General features: G+C 41.9%; 2 protein-coding genes across 2 annotated transcripts; one reads left to right on the top strand and one right to left on the bottom strand.

Annotated features, from left to right (window-relative positions):
* Positions 1-5,981: 5,981 nt before the first annotated feature.
* On the bottom strand, positions 5,982-11,152 carry LOC143518742 (inactive phospholipid phosphatase 7). The gene is made up of 4 exons (XM_077011481.1): positions 10,988-11,152; positions 10,453-10,594; positions 9,574-10,255; positions 5,982-7,523 (listed from the first exon to the last, which is right to left on the bottom strand). Exons 3-4 carry the CDS (start codon positions 10,046-10,048, stop codon positions 7,135-7,137), a joined length of 864 nt encoding a protein of 287 aa, XP_076867596.1. The 5' UTR covers positions 10,049-10,255; positions 10,453-10,594; positions 10,988-11,152; the 3' UTR covers positions 5,982-7,134.
* Positions 11,132-19,948, top strand: fam78ab (family with sequence similarity 78 member Ab). The gene is made up of 2 exons (XM_077011482.1): positions 11,132-12,811; positions 16,400-19,948. Exons 1-2 carry the CDS (start codon positions 12,489-12,491, stop codon positions 16,923-16,925), a joined length of 849 nt encoding a protein of 282 aa, XP_076867597.1. The 5' UTR covers positions 11,132-12,488; the 3' UTR covers positions 16,926-19,948.
* The last annotated feature ends 645 nt before the right edge of the window (positions 19,949-20,593 follow it).

Genomic DNA, 20,593 nt, shown 5'->3' with positions numbered 1-20,593 from the left:
GGAGCTCAATGAATTCCAGCGTCGAACTGTGATAGGATCCCACCTGTGCAACAAATCCAGTCATGAAATTTCCTCGCTCCTAAATATTCCACAGTCAACTGTCAGCTGTATTATAAGAAAATTGAAGTGCTTGGGAACAACAGCAACTCAGTCATGAAGTGGTGGCCACGTAAACTGATGGAGCGGGGTCAGCGGATGCTGAAGCACATAGTGTGAAGAGCTCCCCAACCTTCTGCACAATCACTACAGACATCCAAACGTCATGTGGCCTTCAGATTAGCTCAAGCACAGAGAGTTGAGAGCTTCATTGAATGGGTTTCCATGGTCGAGCAGCTGCATCCAAGCCATACATGCAATGCAAAATGTCAGATGCAGTGGTGTAAAGACACTGGACTCTAGAGCAGTGGAGGCGTGCTCTCTGGAGTAACGAATCGTGCTCCTCCAACTGGCAATCTGATGGACGAGTCTGGGTTTGGTGGTTGCCAGGAGAACGGTACTTGACTGGCTGCATTGTGCCAAGTGTAAAGTTTAGTGAAGGGGGGATTATGGTGTGGGGTTGTTTTTCAGGAACTTCAACATCAATGGAACAACATCAAGGAACAACATCAATATGTGACCTCACAAATGCGCAGGAAGAATGGTCAAAAATCCCCATAAACACACTCCTAAACCTTGTGCACAGCCTTCCCAGAAGAGTTGAAGCTGTTCTAGCTGCGAAGGGTGGACCAACATCATATTGAACCCTATGGAGTAGGAATGGGATGTGACTTAAGTTCCAAATGTGAGTCCACTGTAAACCCCAATGTTATCTTTACTAAAACAATCCAGTAATCATTAGTAATCTTTACTTAAAATCTTACATTATATTACCAGTACTTGGAAATCAAAGTTGCTTTCACTTTCTTAGCCGTAAATGTAAAATTAATTGTGTATTTGACTTTTAACTACACAAAAAAACACAAGTTTTAAAATTGATTTGTCACGTGATACATGATATTTGCTCTGATTGGTCAACATTAAATTTAGCTGAACCGTCCCGCCAAGAACAGCGCGAACAAAAAGAGCGCGAGGTAAGTTGTCTGTATAAATCTGCTGTTACTGATTTGGCTATCTCTCAATATGTGTATGCATGCATAAAATGTGACCTAGGATGGCATATTATAGTAATAAAAGACGACATGGACTGTTATGGTGAAATAACAGCTGTGATAATGCAGACACAAGATAAAGACCACTATTGTATTCTTCATCACAGCCCTGGCGTTATGGCGAAATATCCAATCGGTTAGAGCACTTCTTAACCCATCGATCTATATAACCCATCGATCTATATTATATATTACTATATACTATAGTAATATAGATCAATGTCTTAACCAATTAGATGGTGTGGCAGGAACTAACTGTTTTATAGATGTGTTAGCAACAGTGATGCCGGTAACGCGTTACTTAGTAACGCGTTACTGTAGTCGGACTACTTTTTTCAGTAACGAGTAGTCTAACGCAACTACTATTTAAAAACTAGTAGTCAGATTAAAGTTACTTATCTAAAACATCGTGCGTTACTATTTCTGCATTTCGGGGGAACGTAGGTTATATTTATTCATTCTTATTTTTTGGCTACACGTTTCTTACGCGGTTACGTCATCTCTGCTCTGCGGCGCCAAAGTCAGATGGAAGGAGAGGTTCGCCTTTAGCAGCTGGAAATACAGGCATTATTTTGATTTTATTTCGGCTAAGGAAGACAACATTAAGGTCCGTTGTACACTCTGTCCTGGCGACAGAGTGCTGTCTACTTTCCAAAACACAACGTCAAACCTGAAAAAAAAAAAAAAAACCGGGGCTTGGCGGCGAACGTAAATTGTTACCGGGCGGGGTGTAAAATTGACTAAATTCAGTATTATATCGCGATCGATCGATCGCCGGTGGTTGGCGCCAGATCGAACTAGTAACTCATTGAATCATAGATGTGGATCAGAGGTAAATAAACTGGATTTTTTTTTCGGCGTGAGATATCGGAAGTGTGGCGTAAGCGTGTGAAGACAGTCAAATGCGTGTGTCTCAATGCGTGACAGTTGGCAACCCTGTAAGTGGGCGGAGTTGAACAGAAAGACTGTCTTATTTATTTATTTAAAAAACATGTAAGCCTATTTCAAGAAAAAGTTTACAAATGCCAGTGTCATTTTTGATGTTCCGGTTAAAATACATGTCAATAAAGTGAGTATTGGCAGAACTGGTAGTCATTTTCATGTTATAGGGGCGGGGGATCAGCCTCTGCTGAAAGTAACTAAAAGTAATCTAACTTAGTTACTTTTAAAAGCAAGTAGTCAGTAACTTAACTGAGTTACTTTTTAAAGAAGTAGTCAGTAGTCAGTAGTCGGATTACTGTTTCAAAGTAACTATGGCAACACTGGTTAGCAATGTATTAATTTGGATAGATTGCTGATAATGCTAGCTTGCTGCTAACGTTAGCATTCGGTTACATGTTAGCATTCAGTAAATGTGTTGCTGTGTTTAGAGTTTTGAAAATGTATCTCAAGTATTGAGAAACGCATGCTAGCAGTCGTAAAAAAACTGTAAAGGATTTCTTAGAATTTAGCAGAAATTTTAGTTAGAAATACACTCACTACCAGCAGGATGTAAAGTTTGTGTTTATTTTAGCTTGGTTGAAGTAAATAAATGAAAATGCTTCCTCTTTCTCTCTCTCTCTAATTTTATGTTGTGCAAGGCAAGCATTTTATTGCTCAAAAATAACTTTATTGCTTAAAAGCACTGATTTGAAGAATCTTTCTGTTCATGTCACGTTATAGCCTATGTGTTGTCATTCACTTGATCTTTTGTATGAAGCACACTGTTTTGCTTTTGACTGAAAGCAGTAATGGTTTAAAATGTTATTTGATGCCAAATGATAATAAACAAGTTCATATCTATGACACCAGTGTTGCCAGTGAAGTTCATTTAAAATAATTATAACAATTAAGTATTAATAATAAAAAATCTCATAAGTAAAAGTATTAAAAACTTGATGTATTAACTGTAGGTAGTTCTTTCTTAATAGTTTAAGTTATTTGTAATTATGTAAAAGCAACTTTAAATTGATTTTATTTTTATATATATTTTATATTTTTATTTTATTTTTATTAAAAGCAATTTTAAATTCAGTAGATTGAGTAATTTCAACTTTTGATTAGTTCACTCTATTTAAATCATATAAGTATGAATTGTATCCATACAACTCAATTATATTAGTTTTGACAGAAGCCATTACTTAATTTTTTTGAGGCAACGAGTTACCTCTGTTTTTTTAAGTAGATTGAACTTATTAGGGTTAACAGTGAAGGTGACCGAATACTTTTGGCAATACAGTGTATGTCGGAGCGGCATAGGATGGAGTGACGGTTTCTGATTGTCTCGAACAACATTCCATGACACAGGGCACGTGCGTTTGTATTCCCGACACTAATGACATGATGTGGGTCAATAGAACTGCGGTCGATTCAGTCTCTTCATTCGGAATGGCCTGCAACGTCAGCAGGCAGAAACATGATTTGTGTTGCGTGGTTTGCTTGTCTCGCAATCAGACAATTCCTTAATTAATGTGTAACGTCGACTCCATATTTTGCACGTAAAACTGTGGCTGAATCTGAAATGCCGTAATTAACTAGGCACTAGATTTCAATGCAGTGCGTTCTTTCAGAAGGCGACTGGGCAGTTTTCATAACCTCGGACATACTACCTGTTATCTCGTACTGCTTTGGCGTACTGAATAGGAGACATTTCGGATTCAGCCTGTGATTTGCTATTGCAGGCTCCTACTCCAATCTCATAATTAGCTAATTAACGAGTGAAGCAGCTGATTTCATAACTTTCCTGTACAGGTTACTTTCCCATATATTTACTGATTGCTTCCGCATAAATTGATTGCACTCACATAAGTGAACCTCGACATATTCCGGTTTATTTTTCTGGTAAATAAACAATCAGCCAGCAGTCTCCACTAGTCAAAATATCTCGACGGGACAGGCAATGATTGATGGACATATTTTCATGTTATCTTCCTTTATAGTGACAAACTATTCACCACTCCCTGAATAATTTGAAGTTCTCTTCGAACCACGCGTTTTCACTCCCTACGGGAATCTCCCGTAAAACGGCCGAATTTCTATCGTCGTCCACTTCGCATTGGAATGCACCTTTGGTCCGCCCGTGCGCTGCCTTATATTTAATTGCTTGACCTGCCCACTAGGTGGCACCCTTGTCAAGCCACAGTTTCTCAATTTCACGCACACTGCACATTTATTTTAATCTTGTCTACAAGTATAGTTTAGTGTTCATTTGAGACAAATAACTAGATTCACCAACCACTGACAGTGAAAACAACGTGCCGGCCGCCTGAAGGTTCAGTTCTTATTTTAGAGGCTATTTCTTTGTCTGACATCCAGCACATATCTGGGAATACTGAAAGGGTTTTCATTCCCTCCCTGCTGCCTGTAATGTGCCATATTAAGCAGGCATGAGTTCCCTTCAGAAACATGTGTGTCTCAAGCACTTTTGATGGGCTTATGCTGGGACCCAGCAGATAACCCCCCCCACCCCCACCACACCCCCGGCCCCACCAACATCCAACACACACACACACACACACACACACACACACACACACACACACACACACACACACACACACACTTTACCCCTTTAACAGTCCTCTTCTTTCTCCATCAGACATGGCCTTGCAAACAAGGGCTCTGAGTCAGCTGCTTACTGCCCTATTGTGCTTCATCTCTGCCTGCGGTGATGAATTCTGCAGGGCTTTAAAACATTTTAATCCCTAAGCTTTCATCTGTTAAGCATCTTATGTTTATTGCATGATACAACTGAGTATTTACATTCTCAGTGTCCAAAAACATGGGTTGTTGCATGGCGCTCGGCTGTGTAAAACAATTCATCTGGGTAGGGTTCCTAGCTTGGTATCTGTGTAGTGTTCATGTGTTCTTCCTGAGTCTGCATGGGATTCCTTTGGTTACCGTGGTTTCCCCCTGCCTTCCCAACTGGTGTTTCTACGGTGACTCAATGTATGTGCCCTGTCCATGGTTAGCAACTGTCTCAGGCACCGTGCAGGGTGAATAGTTTCTGGACACTTGAGACCCTGAAATGGATTGAGCAATTTAGAAAATAAATACATTTCTTATGAACTTTATAAGATCTTATCACTATTTATATATATATATATATATATATATATATATATATATATATATATATATATATATATATATATATCTCATCTAGTATGTTTTTAAACTTTTTTTCTGGCTGTGTGCCGGTTTCCTTGGAAACTGACTCACTTTGGATAAACAAAGCAGGCATTTAGATGCTAGACTAATGGATGAAATTTGCGGAGAAGATCAGAATATTCATCCATTTTTTTATTACCATGAGTGCATATTGAGTGGTGTCCTTAGATTTATTACAGTAAATGGTGCAGATGGAAGCATAAAGCCAACTGTACTGTCAACGCTGTAGAGGAGACACGAGTGAGTTTGTCCCAGACGCAATCTTTCCTGTTCTTCTTTAAACATGATGGGTGACAGACGCGAACCCACATGGATGTTACCCAGACGAATATGGGTCACCCTGATACTCTAATCTACCAAAGAGCAAGCAGCTCTCTTATCTACTGTATGTAGAGAGCTAGAACCATCATCACATGAGCACCAACTTAACTTCACCACAAGTTCACATGATCGGTGATGGGTTATGTAAGACCATGCATACAGACTATAATTAACACAACAGATAATCAAGTATTTATAGCATTTTTAATTGGTGTCATGGAATATTCCATCACCACATAAAATGTACTATTTTAGCACATTGTTCAAAGTCTTTATGGGTTTAAGAATTGCACTTGCAAAACACCAAAATCAAATATGTTAAATATTCAGGAAGGAAAGAAGACATAAGTATGTAGATGTATGTATGGCAGACAGTTGATTTTATACAGTATGCTCAGAGACATGAAAATACTAATAGAGCACTAATAAAGTAAGAATGTTACATCACAACAATGAAAAATGAGTTTTCTCATAACATTTCTCATCCTACACCAAGATTGGACATGCATAATTGAAAATGAAAGTATAACAATAGAAAGTAATTATTATTATTTACCTGATCATAAAACATTGCATGCATGGTTGTATAATGCCTTAAGCTGAAATTCTGATACCACCCTCTTTCCCACCAAAATAAACAGCAGTTAGGCAGTTGCTGCCAGATAAAACAAACAGACAAGCAAACAAACAAAATCAATCATAAAAAACATTTTGAGCACTCAAAGCATGAAGTAGTGATAATATGATAATGAGAATTTGCACATGAAATGTACATGTATGCTGCTCAGGGCCTTAATAAACAAAAGCATGTGACTGATGGATTATGGATGACACAGTTCTCTTTGTGGACATTCATGCTTTTTTGAAACGGTGTCATGGGTGGACAGAAGCTGGGACTGACATGTAAATGACGTGTGTGCCAACAGCACCTGTGTGGAAGCCCTCCCCACCCTCCCCACCCTCTCAGTCCTCTCCACCCTCTCAGTCCTCTCCACCCCCTTCACATCCACGAGCCCTTCACCGACATATCCGTCACCGCACATCACTCACAGCTAGCAAAGAATGCCCACATCACTGCATTTGTACACTGGCACTGAGGTCTGTATTAGAGGTCAAATGCTGAGAAGCAAAACTGGCAAACATACGAAGGTGAACTGGAATTTGTGGTATTTGGATTAAGCACGTCAGCTTTACAGAATAATGTAAGAGAAACTGGTCAAAGAGAGAAGCTGGAGAGATTAAGAAATGAGATGCGTCCCCAATTCCCCTGCTACCACGAGCGGCAAGTTTAATAGGTCAAGTAATTATCACATCTGATCTTATACAGATCAAATAAAATTGCAGTGTTAATCTAGTTAACTGACTTCTTGTGATTATTTCCTCCTTATTTAATATGCACTTCGAGGTCTCCTTCTTGCAGTCAGTATGACTTAAAGCGCCGTGCCCTGCAGTTGTGGGTAGCGGCTCACGGGCCTGTAGGAACTTCTCAGTTGTCCCCTGGTGATGGACACGCACTCTAATGGAACGGGCTCCAGCTGAGCGTTCCTATGGAGATGAGAGTCTGGCACGCGCCGGAGGACAGCCAGACCGTCTCCACCAGGCTGAATTGGAGGAGGCCGAGGGCAAAGCCGCACGCCATGTCCGTCACGTGGTGCCTTCCCAGAAGCACCCGGGACAGCCCCACCAGGAAGGCCCACAGCACCAGCAGGATACGCAACGGCACAGCCAGGACCAGGTGGGAGAGCAGGAACTTGGACACCATCGCCGCCCTGCTGGCGTGGGCTGCGGGGAATGAATAGATGTCCATGGCCACATAGTCCAGCAAGCCAGGGCTCATTTCCCATGGTCCTTTGCGCTTGACGAGTTTCTGGACTCCCGCCACAGTCATGATGTCAAGAAATAGAGCTGAAAGTACAGGAAGTGTTGTCAATTACAATAAATGTTATTCATCTCAAACAACGTGTTATTAACAACAAAAAGGTCAACAAAGGGTACAGGGCCAACGCTAATCCAGTACTATGCAGTACAATAGTAATAGGGAACTGGTCTTGTGACCGGAGGGTTGTGGGTTCGATTCCCAGACCCGAGGCCATGACTGAGGTGCCCCTGAGCAAGGCCCTTAACCCTCAATTGCTCACTTGTATAAAAATGAGATAAAAATGTAAGTCGCTCTGCATAAGGGCGTATGCCAAATGCCATAAATGTAAATGTAATTGCAGATTAGTATCAAAGACCTCACGTAGTTGATCAAATACCATGAAGACTTGTAATGAAGTTCAGCTATACTGCCATCCTTCTAGTCTGTAGACTTTATCTAGGACGCTTACTGCCTAGCAATACACACTGTAATGAGACTCTCCTGTGAAATACACCATTGTAAAGCCAAAACGTCGTCTCCCTAATTAATTCACTAATTGATCCACTAAGACACAGCCTGCTTCCTAATTACAGTGCAATTTATCGTATGGATCTGTGCTGAGTTTCCATACTGATCCAACCAGCAATCCTATATTACATCTTTAAACAGAACTAATGCCACAGCTAAAAGATATGTTACTGCAAATTGCTACATATTCTGTTGAGTTTTCACACCTGTCTCCTCACAGCTTTCTGTGATTCTTACACTCCACTCTCTTCCTACGGCTATGCATTAACTCCTTCGGCCAAAGGACATTAAATGCCAGTACGTGCCACACTTGAAACTGTAATGTGCAATGCAGTTAATTGAAATTTAAAGTCCATCTGGACATAATAAAAAAAATAATATACATGAGACAGGTTTTCTGGACACAAGTTAACCATGGATGGGAATCATAGTTTAAAACAAAACTCTACTTTCAGTTCCAGTCCTGAGGCGACACAGTTTCAACTTTGTATGCTTGATGCAGTTTTCAGTTAATTATCAAGCTTTTCATGAGCTGGAGCAGGTGTGCTAGAATCTGAAAAATCTGAAACAGTGGGACCGCTGAACTGCTGGGCGCTGAACTGCTGGGTGCTGAACTGCTGGACGCTGAACTGCTGGACGCTGAACTGCTGGACGCTGAACTGCTGGGCGCTGAACTGCTGGGTGCTGAACTGCTGGGCGCTGAACTGCTGGGTGCAGGGCCGGAGTGGGCCACTTTTTCAGCCCAGGAGTTTCATGCCCAAATATGGCCCAAAATTATTTTCCTCTCCCAATCTGCCCAAACTAGAGATTGACATGAGCCGGCCCATCGGGAATCCTCCCGAATCTCCCGATTAGCCACTCCGGCTCTGGCTGGGTGCTGAACTGCTGGGATCTGAACTGCTGGGTGCTGAAATGCATCTTGTGCATCTGATGCCACAGTAACTTCTTGCTGATGAGTTCGCAAACTAAAGAGAGTACTGATGACAACACTGAACAATGATGTAATGACCTGTGAAGGAAGTATGGAGTGTGTAATACACTTCATTTTGTACTGCTGTTAAAAACCAGATCATCAAAAATAAATCTGTAACCATTGGTTGGACATGTTGGAAAACTGACCACAGCTCTTCTGCACCTGTGCACTGATCATTCGGTATATTATCTTTCACCAGGTTGGCCTGGTGTTGCATAACCTAGTGAAACCGTTAACTCAAAAACTGCATTTTTCTATTTGAATGGCTGTGAAAATAGCCTCATCACAAACGTTTAGATAACTTTTAGGTGATGAGTTTGAGGACGACACTCTTGCGTTAGCATTTTGTGTTTGTGAGATTGCACTTGTGAGATTCAATGTAATGCTTGAGCACACAATACTGTAGGCAGTATGCAAACGTGCAAGACTGAGATTGGTTTAGCACTGGTTTCATTGATTGGTGGTTAAGACTTCTCATTCTGTCTCTGTCTCTCTGTTCTGTGTGACACACAAACTGCACTGACACAGGATATATTTCTTTCCAGACAGTGTACACTATATTTCACGAGAAAAAAACGATGTTTTAGTGCATTTACCCAGCAGTAGATTGACCAGCACCTCCTGCCCCGCGAGGGTATTACTCCTCGTGAGACACACCAGAGTACCACAGATCCACGTGATGCCGTGTCCAGTGAGCGCGAGAAGAGTGACCATGGAACGGACGCTCCCCCACGAAGACGAGGTGTAGGCGCAGACCCCGAGCCGCTTGGACAGGTGTATGTCGATGGCCAGTAGCGAGTTCATAGCAATCCCTTTAAAGGACGGATTGAGCTGCATGCAATCTTCCTCCGGCATTCGTTGGGGCTCTTTACGGTCCTTGGTTCCGTCCGTAGGCTCGTGCGGAGGGTCGTTCTGTTGGTTTTGCTGGTTCTTAGCTTGTCCGGCTCTTCTGGATGCCGCCCGGTTCTCGCCACCGCCGCTCCGTAGGGGCTGGTTCAGTGATATGAACTCCGGTCTGCCGAGGACGTTACCGCGGTCGCGCGCTCTGGTTCGGTTCTGATTAATGGGCATTTTTGTAACGTCCGTTTGACGTCCGTTTGTTTTGATGTATAGAAGATGGAAGACACCGAATATGTCGTACGTAGAAGACACCGAATATGTCGTAAGCGCGATGGGGGGTGTGATTTGGAACCGTTTTGACAAAAGCCTGTCGGATATATTTAGCCGTGTGGGAATGCGTATGCGTTGTTTATATTAAGACAAAGGGTGCAAATGAACCTAAGAAAGAAAAACACAGACACAAAACCATCACCAATATCAACAGTATTAGGCGGATTATATTATGAAAACCTAGGCTGATACAACGTCGGCGACACATGTGACCTATATCCACTGATCACAAAAGCAATATCTAATAAATATATCTGCTTGATGCTTAGAAGCTAAACCAAGGACAAAAGCCTTTTAAAGCCTACCGCAGCGTTAGGAAGGTCTTCTCACTCCGGCATCGAGAAGGTGCGACTGGAATGCAGATATCTGCGAGTTCTATTTGGAGCGATGGAGACCGCCACCCTGATATGCATTGTGGTGTCCACCAGGATACTGTATCCTATGTCTCTTTATTAACACAATAGATGGTATATTGTCATTTTAATGGCTAACATCCACCAAACCTCTCACAGCGCAGAATCCCCGACACCTTCTGTCCCAGGCTTTTCCGGTTTGAGGATTGCCGTTTTGTAAGGTGCATAAAAAGAAGGTTTACATAAAATGAACATGACCATCTCACACAATATAATGATGTTAATTGGGATAGGTCCACTTAGCACGTGCTAATTAAAACACACCGGAAATTCTAGGACGTATCTCTGAGTTTAATTTATGCCCTACTCTTGCAGTCTAGAAAATTTATAATTTAGTTTATAATTTAGACCAAATCAGCAGTTATTTTGCATTTTAACGACGTTAATAAAACAAGAAATAAATAATAATAAAAAAAATCACACATACATCTGCATCATCACAGCGCTCCCAAAATATTGATCGAAAGCCGTTCAAAAACCAGGCGTTACACTACATTACCCAGAATGCTCTTCTTCGTGGAGGGGAAGTGTCTTTGGAGGCACTTAAAATAAAGGGGCTTGATCCTTGTCATTTGAAACAGTGTGGCTGGATGAAGAGTATACACGCTGCAGTGAAATTATTAGGCAAGGAAAATAGTGGGACCGAATTAGGTTGGGGTGCATAGACCAACCAAGAGACAAGAAGGAATGTCGTTCCTGTTATCTAAAATGTTAATGTGTCCAATTAATTTTTACTATCGCATATTTTTATCGCCTGCACAGATGGGCTGCAGAAAGTTGACCCGGTTGCCTTTGGAATGTTGCGGTAGTGCCACTGAATTTTGAGGACGCTGACTCCACTTTTTTAATATTCAGAGGACAAAGAAACGGAACAGGATTAAAGTCTGTACTGTTCGACGGGATTGAACACAACCAAACATGCAGGAAAATCAAGATTAAAACGTCTTCTACCAAGCACACTGCAACTCTTTAATTTCAGAATTTTTACTAGGGAATACTTCGGACAGTTGCACGGTTTGTGTATTTCACCTCATCAGAGTTTTGGAGATAATCTAAATAAATTTGCATTTCTGTCGACCGGCATAACCAGAGATACCAACCACAGTTATATTATTAATTAGAGGAAATTATGTCAGTAAGAACGGCAGTTTTTATTTCTGCCACTACCGTATTTAGTCTGTTACTTAGTTGGCGCATTTGCGTGCATAAAATTTGAGCTAGCTACATTTTCTAGTGCAAAAGGGAACAATATTACAAATGTCAATATTATAACGTAATAAGGACACCATAAGACCGCATTATTTAACGAAGAGATGTTTTATATAAAATGCCCTGTCATAAAGTTCTCATAATTCGAATCAATTAGGCTAATAGTTATTGTGCTTTTTCAGGTGTTTATGATAATTATTTCAAAAGGTACGCGTGGAACGCATCCTTGTCATAAGCAGTTTTATATCAATAATTCTGCAATACTGGATAAAGTATGACGTCGAAATGTTACGTTAGCAGTTTCTGTAAACTGTGCTTAGCTCGGGATCAGCCGGTAGTCTCTATGAGGCCATAAATTGATCTCGTGCCATACGAGACGCGCCGGAATGTCATAGAACACACGTGCGCGTGGCACCGTAGCGCTCGAGACGTCTGCACGCGGCTGAAGGAGGACGAGGTAAAGAAAGTTGCATTTGTAGAGATCATGGTGTGACAGGGGACATGCCATGAAGCTCGAAACTCGGCACAAGTGCACAGAGGAACTATTGCGATAGCCTACTGACATCTCAAAATGAGCTCCTGAATTAAACGCCTCAAATATCATTAGAAGAGGAAGAAGAAACAACAGATAGGGGAGTCATCAATGTAACTGCACCATTAATTATTTTTCTCCAGTGAAAGAACAAAATACGGATGCAATTTTTGCGGAGATAGTTTCCATGCGTCAGTCTCCTTCAGACGCTCGGACATTTTCGTGGATCTTATTGCTGTTAAATGCAATGGGCTGCATTCAGAGCATTAGGTGTAATCCAAAGAGCTTCCGTGAGAGTATCATCGTCCTGGAGGTGAACTGCTCCATCGATCCCAACCCTACCAGCATCGACGAGTCCTCCAGCGTGGTCCTGCGCTACCGTACACCGCACTTCCGAGCGGCGGCTCGCGTACTGGTGCCGCCGGTGGCCGCCAAGGAGACCTGGACCGTTGGGTGGATCCAAGCGTGCAACCACATGGAGTTCTACAACAAATACGGATCGAAGGGGATGTGAGTACCTTCTCGGCAGCATTGTAACTTTTGAGAATTTGAGGGTTTGATGGCAGTCGTGAAATAGTGCTCACACTTGTGTCAGTGGAAGGTTTTAGTCTTGGTGTGATGGACAGGTTGAAGATCTGTTCACGCGCTGCCCCAACGCGCGTGCAGTTTCCGCTGCTCTCCAAAAGCACATTTCCGTGTTCAGTGTGTCTTTCAAAAAGAAGAATCCAAAATCCACCGTACAGCATCCGATGCTAATGAGAGAAATGTATAATGCATACATATGCGCTTGTATTTAAAAGTTATCACAAGGTGCAGACTCGCACAATCCCGCAGAAAAATAAAACAAGATAGCCAATACGTGCGTAATGCTTCTGATAACGTGTATCTAACAAACCTGGTGCGGCGCACGTCTACTCTCATCAACCACAAACCAAACATGTTCAAAATGTCTTGCGAAAACCGCACCGTTTATCGTAGGAACTAAAGATGTAGCACCTGAACAAATTCTGGATACTTTGGGAAGTGCGAATTCTGACATATCAACATCGTCTTTCGCAACAGGCCGGGAAACTATACATCTCACTTTTGACATGTGAGTGCACGGTGCCAATAACTGTAACGCCAAGCTGCATTCACGCCATGAGACCGCTTAGAGCTGCTTTAAAAAGGCAAAACTTTAAAACACTTACACCATCGAATAACATATTTAAGGAACTAGATATGTTGGTATAACTTCACTGAAAAGAAAAAAAAAATACAGTTAACGTCTAAACTTTAGAAAGGAAATATCTTAGCACCTGTCCAGAATCAAAGGTAAAATTAATATTAATAAAAATTTTAATTGTGTAATTTCACAGAAATAGGATTTTAGCGTTCATAAACACTGGTTTTAGGTTACTGAATAACACTGCTGTTGACAGTACATCATATAAAAATAGCCCTGAATATGCAGAGCACATTTGCTACATTTCCCTATAACCTTTAGGTCTGACTTTTGGCAGAAGGGTTACATTTGGTGAAGCCTTGCTTAGAAAGTTTTAACTACAGGAAAATCCATAATTGTACATGCAAGCAGTTTGGAGGAAGCATAAAACGCAGAGACTGTTGGTGGTTTCATTTTGCATCATGCAGCCAAGACATTTGATGACTTTATGTAGCACACATGCTGCTACTACCGCTCATGTCCCACTTCCTGTTGGAGGAACTTCACTTTGCCCTATTTCTTGACCAAAAAAACAAAAAAAAAACAAAAAATCCCATTAGTGTCATACCTTAGAACAACATATTGGAAATGACGAACAATGTTTATTCAAGGTTCAGAAGCTTGTGCAGACCCTGTGTGGGATTCCTTATACACATCATACTGTGGGTAGTTAATTGTAATATATTAATTTGGGTTCCAGTGTTGGAAATGGTGATTTTATTATTTGTAATGATGAATGACAGAATTATCTGTAATCAAGGACCGGCCCGTAACTGCATGCCTGATGAAAACAGCTGAAGGTCCTTTAGCTGGGAGGCCAGGTCCTTTCGGCTTAAATGCCAGCTGTGCTGCGTCCTGTACATGGGCGGACATTAAGCAGGCTCTTTCTTCCAGTAACCCTCCCATTTTAGCATTTATCAGAAACAGCATAGCTGGAATAAGAACAAGACACAATGCCTTGAATTAGAATATACCACATGCACTCCATGCCATCACCCTTTAAGAACTACTGAATAATCCTTTATATTCACTTCTGCCTTTTAGGGACTCTTGGGAGTTTGTCCCAAATTCTTTCTTCTTGAAATTACTTACCAATGCAATGTGAAGATTGTTGATTCTAAGACCTGGTTTCTCCCCAACGTAACCCGTGCAGGTCAGGGGTCCAGACATGACTAGTTCTACACAGATTTATGAGCGAAGTTGCGTAAGGTGCACCAGCCGATCGAGATGTAATTCCTCGCGTCGCCTTGTCTCGCACACATGCTGACGGATGAACGCGGGGTCACTCCAGCTGATGTGTGGTCCGCTTGTGCTCATATGAACCTTCCACGTGTCTGCCTCTCCATGCCAGTGTGCCTTTTAAAGTCATCTGAACATTACACGTCCGCCGTTGCCATTAAATGCAATACGCAATACACAAATCACGTCCAGAATATATATTTTTAAATAAACCAACACTTCACTTAAAGAGTCTGTCTTGGCAGTAGATGGCATATTAACACAGCCATAGCAACAAGTAAACAAAATAGAGTAGAACTAAGAAAAAATATTTTGAATAAATTTTTGCTATATATACACATTACATAATGCATAGTGGAACTATATTGACTGTAAGACATGATTAAACTACCAGTGTAAATTTAACAGTTTATACAGAATCTGGTCATTGGCCTGTAATATCAATGCTGGTGTACAGTAGGCATGTATTTAGTTATATAGTTATTTAGTTATGTCCCATTCAGTTATTTACCATCTAAGAATAACAATGAGAGTCCCATTCATTGAGGTTCCAGCCAGTCTGTACGATGCACTTTGACCTGCTAATTAACAGCTCCATGTTAAAATGCATGCTGTCGTGCAGACACATTGATTAGCCACTCGTCTTTCAGCATTAGATCATCCATTAAATGTAAATGGAGAAGTTGTGCTCTGGCACACGAGTGCAGCCTCTGGGTTTTAAACCAGTGGTTTCATTTCTGGTGTTGAGTAAAGAAGCCCTTGGTGAACATTATAGTCGATCATTGTCATCATAAGACAGGAAGTCTGTAAAAAAAAAAAAAAAAAAAAACCCACATGGTATATGTGCATGTTTGCTTCTGCTTCGGTGCTGCAGAAAACCTGCCCTTCACAGCGAAAAGTGTGCATGGGCGTGCTCTTATTTTGGTGGGTTGAACACATTGTGCAGTACTGCAGTAAGCAGCAACTCTTGTTTCATGTGTAATTTGTGTATTCATTTTATACTTCTTTCCAGCAGCTGTTTGTGATATTAGCTTTCCAGACTGAAAACGGATGAAAGCATAAAACATTTTAGCTTGACCTCTTTTTTTTTAATGTCACTGCTGTTACATATATATGCAAGCACTCTGCCTTAATCTAGCACTGCTGTGGGCTAGTCAGAGCCATACTGCTGATCTGCGAGTTCTGAGTGAACAAGGTCGACTCTTTCTTGCAGTGGCAGGACAGATTGCCGGGCTGGGCTGGGCGTCCAGGATCTTCCCTCCAGCTGGGCACCGATGTCCTTGCTGATCTTTGTGTGGCGTGATAATACCTGCCATTGTTGGAGTGATTTACTAGGCAAGCCAGATGATCTTGAGAGTCGTTGGGAGCACGCTGTTTACAATGGCCAACGATGTTCTTTGAAGAAGAGATGTCTTTAATCCCCTCCCCTCTAACCTAGAAATCCTCAACCATGAAAATGTGGTGCAGGCACTATGCTATCTTTAACTTGCCCTAAGTAGCCTTTGGCAACTTCTGCTCCAATACGTCCTTTCTCACCAGTTTGTCATGGTTACCCAAAACCCTTGACTCGGTGAACTTTAGTGGTGGTTTGTCCTAATTGAGCCCAGTCGCCATGGCTCTCGTCCAAAGCACTCATCCCTGTTTCTGTCCTACAGGTCAAGCTGGGAGCTACCAGACCTGCGTGACAGTAAGATCCAAGCTATCAGTGACTCGGACGGTGTCAACTACCCCTGGTACGGTAACACCACGGAGACTTGCACCATCACCGGCCCCACCAAGAAAGACACCAAGTTCACGGTCAGCATGAACGACAACTTCTACCCGAGCGTGACGTGGGGCGTGCCTGTGAGCGACAGCAACGTGCCCATGCTTAGCAGCATCTGGCGGGACCAGAGCTTCACCACGTGGCTCGTGGCCATCAACCAGGCGTCGGGGGAGACGCTGGTGCTGCAGACCGTGCGCTGGCGCATGAAGCTGCACATCGAAGTGGACCCGGACAAGCCCCTGGGCAAGAGGGCCAGGCTGCGCGAGCCCTTGACCCAGCAGCAGCCCCAGGTGCTGGGTAAGAACGAACCCATCCCCCCCAATGCCATGGTCAAGCCCAATGCCAACGATGCACAGGTCCTCATGTGGAGACCTAGGACTGGGGATCCAGTGATGGTCATCCCACCCAAGAGCTAATATATATATATATATATATATATATATATATATATATATATATATATATATATATATATATATATATATATATATATATATATATATATACGCACACATTAAATGAAAATGAAACCACCAGAGGTGCAAAGAGTCGCCTGGAAATGTGAACAAGGAGCAGGGGAACCACGTGCAACCTTTCTACCTTCAACATGGGTCGGGAATCACTGTGCTACATGAAGTCATTGCAAAAACAAAAGAAATGTACTGGCTGTTTTTGTTTGTTTGTTTGTTTGTGTTTTTGAGGACCGGGACTTAGGTGTGCAAGAGTGAGAGTTTGCTTTGCAGCCATATAAGAGAATGTGGCTAATTTGTATGTATGTGCTGGGATACCAGTGAAATTTATTTATTTTGATGCATTTAGGTGGAGTGCAGTGGTATGAATTGCTTAAGACACCTTTTTATGCTCGGATATACGAGTAAGGAAAAATTCAAAAATCCAAAATGACACTTTTTGGAGGATTTTTTTTTTTTTTAAGCACGAAACATTGAATCCATGCTGCCTTAAGTTTACATTGCTTTTACTGCAGACTTTTAGCCTTAAATGACACGCAGTGCAGTAAACCCTCATTTATCTGCGACACATGATCTGTGGTACACTTGAAGGGGGCTGTGTTCCTTTTATAGCCAGTTCCCTTCATAGGGCACCTTCTTTTTAAAGCACATTTCAAGATCTATTTATAGATTAATAACTTTAAATGAAAAATATCAGACATGAGGGCTGTGTTGAGGACAGAGGTGTGATTTAGATACCACAGATATGGCAATAAATCTTCATCCAAATAATGTCTCTCTAAAGAGCTTGGAGCATTCAGAAACGCTCTGAACAACAAAGAGCTTGCATGTCTTGGAAGGGGAGCAGGCAGCCAATAGACTACAACACGTTAGCTCTTCAGTGTCTGTCAAACACTGCTTCTTAAAGTGGGCTCTTTCAGTTGCTCTCTGGGTGTGACTCTGGTCCTGATCAAACTCGATTAGACAGCAGATGCAAGCCAGACATGGGGCCCCTACGGCATGAACACCACTTACATCAGGATGGAGCGAAATACATTAGTTTGCAGTCCTATCGGTCATCTTGTTAGCGGACCTCACCGGTCTTCCTCTTCCCTTCGTGCTCATCAGCTGAACTCTGGCTTCATCTCACCAATATAAAGTAGAGAATGTTTTTACTCTGTGTAAAGATATTCTGTGAGTACAGTGGGACTTTAAACAACAAAACAACTAAAGACTGCTGTTTGCGATTTGTTTTATTTTGAACCACTGTCAACCCCTCGGTATCTGATCCAAAATTGAAAAAAATGCTGAGAAATGAAAATTCTGTTTTGAAATACATATAGTTTGTCTTCCTTTTCCTTTCCTCCGTGTTTTCTCAAAACCAGCAAGTTTCCCCCCTGACACGGATGTTCCAGGCAGATTCATGGAGAGATGGTTAATCAATAATCTCATTAAAAATTGACCACGCGTGCTAGGAGACTGGGACAGAGGATGGATATTTAACAGCTGAGCACTAACATAGCGCTCTCTGCGGGGCCGGACGGGCACTAGATATTTTTACCCATCTGCCAGGACAGCTTTGTTCTGAGGGACTCATTACCGTTGGAACAGCTCACCCAAACATGTCCTATCATTTCCTCTTGACACACCAAAGGTACCCAGGTTACTATTATACAAGCCAAATTAAGGTAATTGACCCCCATTTGTATGTAATTAGTTGGTAGGCATGCTGGCATTTTTGGCAGAAGGGTTCATTTCAGTTAGGTATTAATAGGTATGAATTGCTTTAGCAGAGCTTCTTTTTTTAAGGTAGGTGTGTGTTTGTAAAAGTAAACATTATCAGTGCTCAACAAACCCCAAAAGGTTTTGTTTAGGTCTGTTGTGACATAAGGGTCATTTCACACCAATTTGAGCAATTGTCATATAAGTATCTCAGATTTTGATGCCATTTAATGGTGCTGAACCCGAAACTAATTTAACATAAATGACGACAATAAACCCCCCAGAAAACAAAATGTCATTTTGATGAAGATTTAGCTTTTTTTCAAAATGGTTTGATGACACCGACATTTTTGAGCATGCATCACGCTCTACGTTCTCTTTTAAAGGTATGTAGGTTTATAGGGGTGCAGAACAAATCTTTAGTTTTATAATAAAATATAACAAATTGGAAATTTAGAACAATGACTAATCTTTTTATTTGCATGTTTAATTTATTTCATTTATCTGATGCTCCAATACCTTTTCTTCTAAATGTATGTTGTATACTGCTTTGTAGGAAACCTGCCTTTTTTATTTTGACTTCCACCCATCCACTAAATGGCATTAAAATCTCAAATACCAAAGGACAATTAAGGATTCCATACAGAATATCTAGTGGTTTTCCTCAGAGAGGAATTGATTGGAAATTCCAACTAAGTAGCTAATGTGAAGCTGAGCTATGTTTTGTCAACACCTAATGAAGGTGTTGACAAAATCTTCTGTAATGTATTACAGTGGTTTGGAGCTATAGTTGATGTCTGATTCAATCTACTGGACTTTATCTACTAAGCCTGTTCCTGTAGTGCACCTGGCCAAGCAGTCGGTGCTAGTGCCCCAAAGCTTTGGGTTTGATTCCTAGAGACAGTGTATACACACAGTCATACTGAAAGATGTATGTTTGTTCCTCTAGGGAAGAGCATCTGTTAATGTATTTTTATTTTTATGGAAGGATTTTCCCCCTTTCCTTAAAGAAAGAAAGAAAAAAAAGATTCATGGCAATGTGATGTGTGTTAATTTTGTCCACAAGGTGTTTATCTTTGTCCAAATGTGCTTTTGAAGGGATTACTAGATCCTCTTACAACCCCCTTCCATTACTATGATTCTAGCATCTTCTAGAACTTAAGTTATGAATGTGAGAGCCTGAGTAATAGACAAAACCTGAGACCTCTCTAGATGTACCTCACTGTAGTTTGAAGGTTTAATTACATTAAATGCCTCATTACCCAGCAGATATGAAGCTTCTTTGTGCTAGCTGTAGGCTCCACCTGCTCTCTGTGGCTTTCCAGTCAGTCATTAGGGGTCAGTCGTCAGAGGCGAGAGGCAGACAGGACCCTGCTGCCCCCTGACTGTTGTGAAACCATGGGGTCTGTTCTCCAACAGCCGGCGTGCGACCGTGCCCGTCGGAAGCATCACTGTGTTATGTTAGGAGAAGTTTAACAGTTTGATCATTCAGGACTCACCTTTTGTCCGTCAGAAGGCGTCTGGGACGCTGTGGTGTCCTCTCTGAGTCGAACGGGAGGGCGGAAGAGATGGGGGAACTGTTGTGAGGAGCGTACACAAAAGGTCTGGAGCTGTTCTGGGCCTCCTGCTTGTCCACACCACTGTTTGGAAGGAACTACAGAGCCCGAGCAACTGGATGCCAAGGGGCCCAGGGTCTAAGGCAGCTGCAGAGCCCTAATTCTGCAGGTCTTCAGAGAAAGGCCTGTCAGGTGTACTTTGGATCCAACTATCTTCCCCCTATTTTGCCGTTAGGCAGCCGCTGCCTTGACAGATTCGATTTGCACAACTCTGTTCACCCTTAACCAAGCCCTGCAGCGCGTGGTATTTCTTGCCCTGTGATGAAAGTTTGCCCTGTATCTCCCCATCTACCTAGG

The sequence above is a fragment of the Brachyhypopomus gauderio genome, chromosome 7, assembly GCF_052324685.1.
Source record: "Brachyhypopomus gauderio isolate BG-103 chromosome 7, BGAUD_0.2, whole genome shotgun sequence".
Lineage (NCBI taxonomy): Eukaryota > Metazoa > Chordata > Actinopteri > Gymnotiformes > Hypopomidae > Brachyhypopomus > Brachyhypopomus gauderio.
This window is presented reverse-complemented; position numbering and strand designations above follow the sequence as displayed.

Bases quoted from the DNA above. Each gene is read 5' to 3' on its own strand.
- fam78ab (XM_077011482.1), top strand. From the start codon at position 12,489: ATGCGTCAGTCTCCTTCAGACGCTCGGACATTTTCGTGGATCTTATTG. The intron at 12,812-16,399 runs GTGAGTACCTTC...TCTGTCCTACAG, and splicing joins AAATACGGATCGAAGGGGAT to GTCAAGCTGGGAGCTACCAG.
- LOC143518742 (XM_077011481.1), bottom strand. From the start codon at position 10,048: ATGCCCATTAATCAGAACCGAACCAGAGCGCGCGACCGCGGTAACGTC. The intron at 7,524-9,573 runs GTAAATGCACTA...CTGTACTTTCAG, and splicing joins GCTGGTCAATCTACTGCTGG to CTCTATTTCTTGACATCATG.